Source organism: Ipomoea nil, unplaced genomic scaffold (genome assembly GCF_001879475.1).
Source record: "Ipomoea nil cultivar Tokyo-kokei standard unplaced genomic scaffold, Asagao_1.1 scaffold2705, whole genome shotgun sequence".
Classification (NCBI taxonomy): Eukaryota; Viridiplantae; Streptophyta; class Magnoliopsida; order Solanales; family Convolvulaceae; genus Ipomoea; species Ipomoea nil.
Window position 1 is genome coordinate 496,770 of NW_017619133.1, and position 1,706 is coordinate 498,475.

The following is a 1,706-nucleotide window of genomic DNA, read 5'->3' on the forward strand; positions in this document are numbered from 1 at the left end:
GAACAACGATTGATTGGCAAGTGTATCGAGGGTTTAAGGCAATTTTCAAACAAGGGTTGAAGTATACAGGTTTCCACCAATTGGCCAACACTACTAAGACTAAGTCCAAATCAAACCACTTACCCATAACTAAATCTAAACAATAAAAACAACAAACCACTTTGGTACCTTCGGTGAAGAAGTAGGGGTAGCGCTCCCGCATGCCATCCTGCAACTCCCAAGTTGCTTCTTCGATTCCGTGGTTGGACCACAACACTTTCACCATCTTCACTGACTTTCTGCAGGTTTCCCTCACCTTAGAGTCCAAGATTTTGATCGGACTTTCCTCATAAGTCAAGGTTTCATCAAGCGATATTACTTCTGGTTGGAGCACATGAGTAGAGTCATGTACATACTTCTTCAGCTGGGACACATGGAACACATTATGCACATGCTCTAGTTCCATGGGTAAAGCCAAGCGATAAGCTAGATTTTCCACTCTTTCTAAGATCTCATAGGGACCGATAAACTTGGGGCTTAACTTCTCTTTTTTCGCTAACCACATCACTCCCCAGGTGGGAGGGATCTTCAACCACACCTTATCCCCAACCTGGAACTTCGCTACTTTTCTCCTCAACTCGGCATATGATTTTTGTCTATCTTGAGCCATCTTCATTCTTCCCTGAATGTACTTGACCTTTTCCACCGTGTCTTGTAAGTATTGAGGTCCCAAAGTCACGGGGTTGACCAAATCCTACCAGCACAACGGGCTTCTACATTTTTGTCCGTACAACGCTTCATAAGGTGCCATTTGGATACTTGCGTGATAACTGTTATTATACGAGAACTCGATCAAATCTAAGTGTTCTTCCCATAAGGTGCCACGTTGTCTTTCCAAAACTCGCACTTAGAGAGTTTGGCATACAATTGTTTCTCTCTCAAAGTTTGTAGAACAATCCGTAGGTGTCTCTCATATTCTTCACTATATCGGGAGTAAACCAAGATGTCATCGATAAACACGATCACGAAATCGTCCAAGTGAGGTTTAAACACACGGTTCATCAAATCCATGAATACTGCCGGGGCATTAGTCAAACCAAACAGCATTACTGTGAACTCATAATGCCCATAACGAGTCCGGAAAGCCATCTTTGGAATGTCCTTATCGGCTACCTTTAGTTGATGATAACCCGACCTTAGATCAATCTTAGAAAACATGCCTGCCCCCTTAAGTTGGTCAAATAAATCATCAATCTGTGGAAGAGAGTACTTATTCTTGACTGTCACTTGATTCAATTCTCTGTAATCGATACACAACCTCATGCTCCCATCCTTCTTCTTGACGAACAACACTGGAGCTCCCCACGGTGAAGTACTAGGATGGATGTACCCCTTGTCCAATAAGTCTTGCAGTTGTTCCTTCAGTTCGTGCATTTCCTTGGGTGCCATTCAGTAGGGGGTCTTAGAGATAGGTGTCGTTCCTGGCACCAGATTGACAGTGAACTCTACCTCCCTTGATGGGGGCATACCGGGGATTTCCTCGGGAAAAACGTCTAAAAATTCACACACCACCAGTATCGCTTGTGCCTTATCTTCTTTGACTTCCAAATCCTCTACCGTACACAAGAATGCTTTGTGCCCCTTTTCCAAGTACTTCTTCATCCTGAGCATCGAGATTAGTTTAACTTCGGGTTCCTTGATGGTACCCCAGTATGATACCCTTCTCC

The 1,706-nt window shown here is 43.8% G+C and overlaps 1 protein-coding gene across 1 annotated transcript; it reads right to left on the reverse strand.

The window, feature by feature from the left end:
• Positions 1–837: 837 nt before the first annotated feature.
• Positions 838–1,428, reverse strand: LOC109156252 (RNA-directed DNA polymerase homolog). Its single transcript, XM_019304110.1, has one exon. It carries the CDS (start codon positions 1,426–1,428, stop codon positions 838–840), a length of 591 nt encoding a protein of 196 aa, XP_019159655.1.
• Between the last annotated feature and the right edge of the window lie 278 nt (positions 1,429–1,706).

Coding starts and splice junctions, on each gene's coding strand:
- LOC109156252 (XM_019304110.1), bottom strand. CDS start 1,428: ATGGCACCCAAGGAAATGCACGAACTGAAGGAACAACTGCAAGACTTA.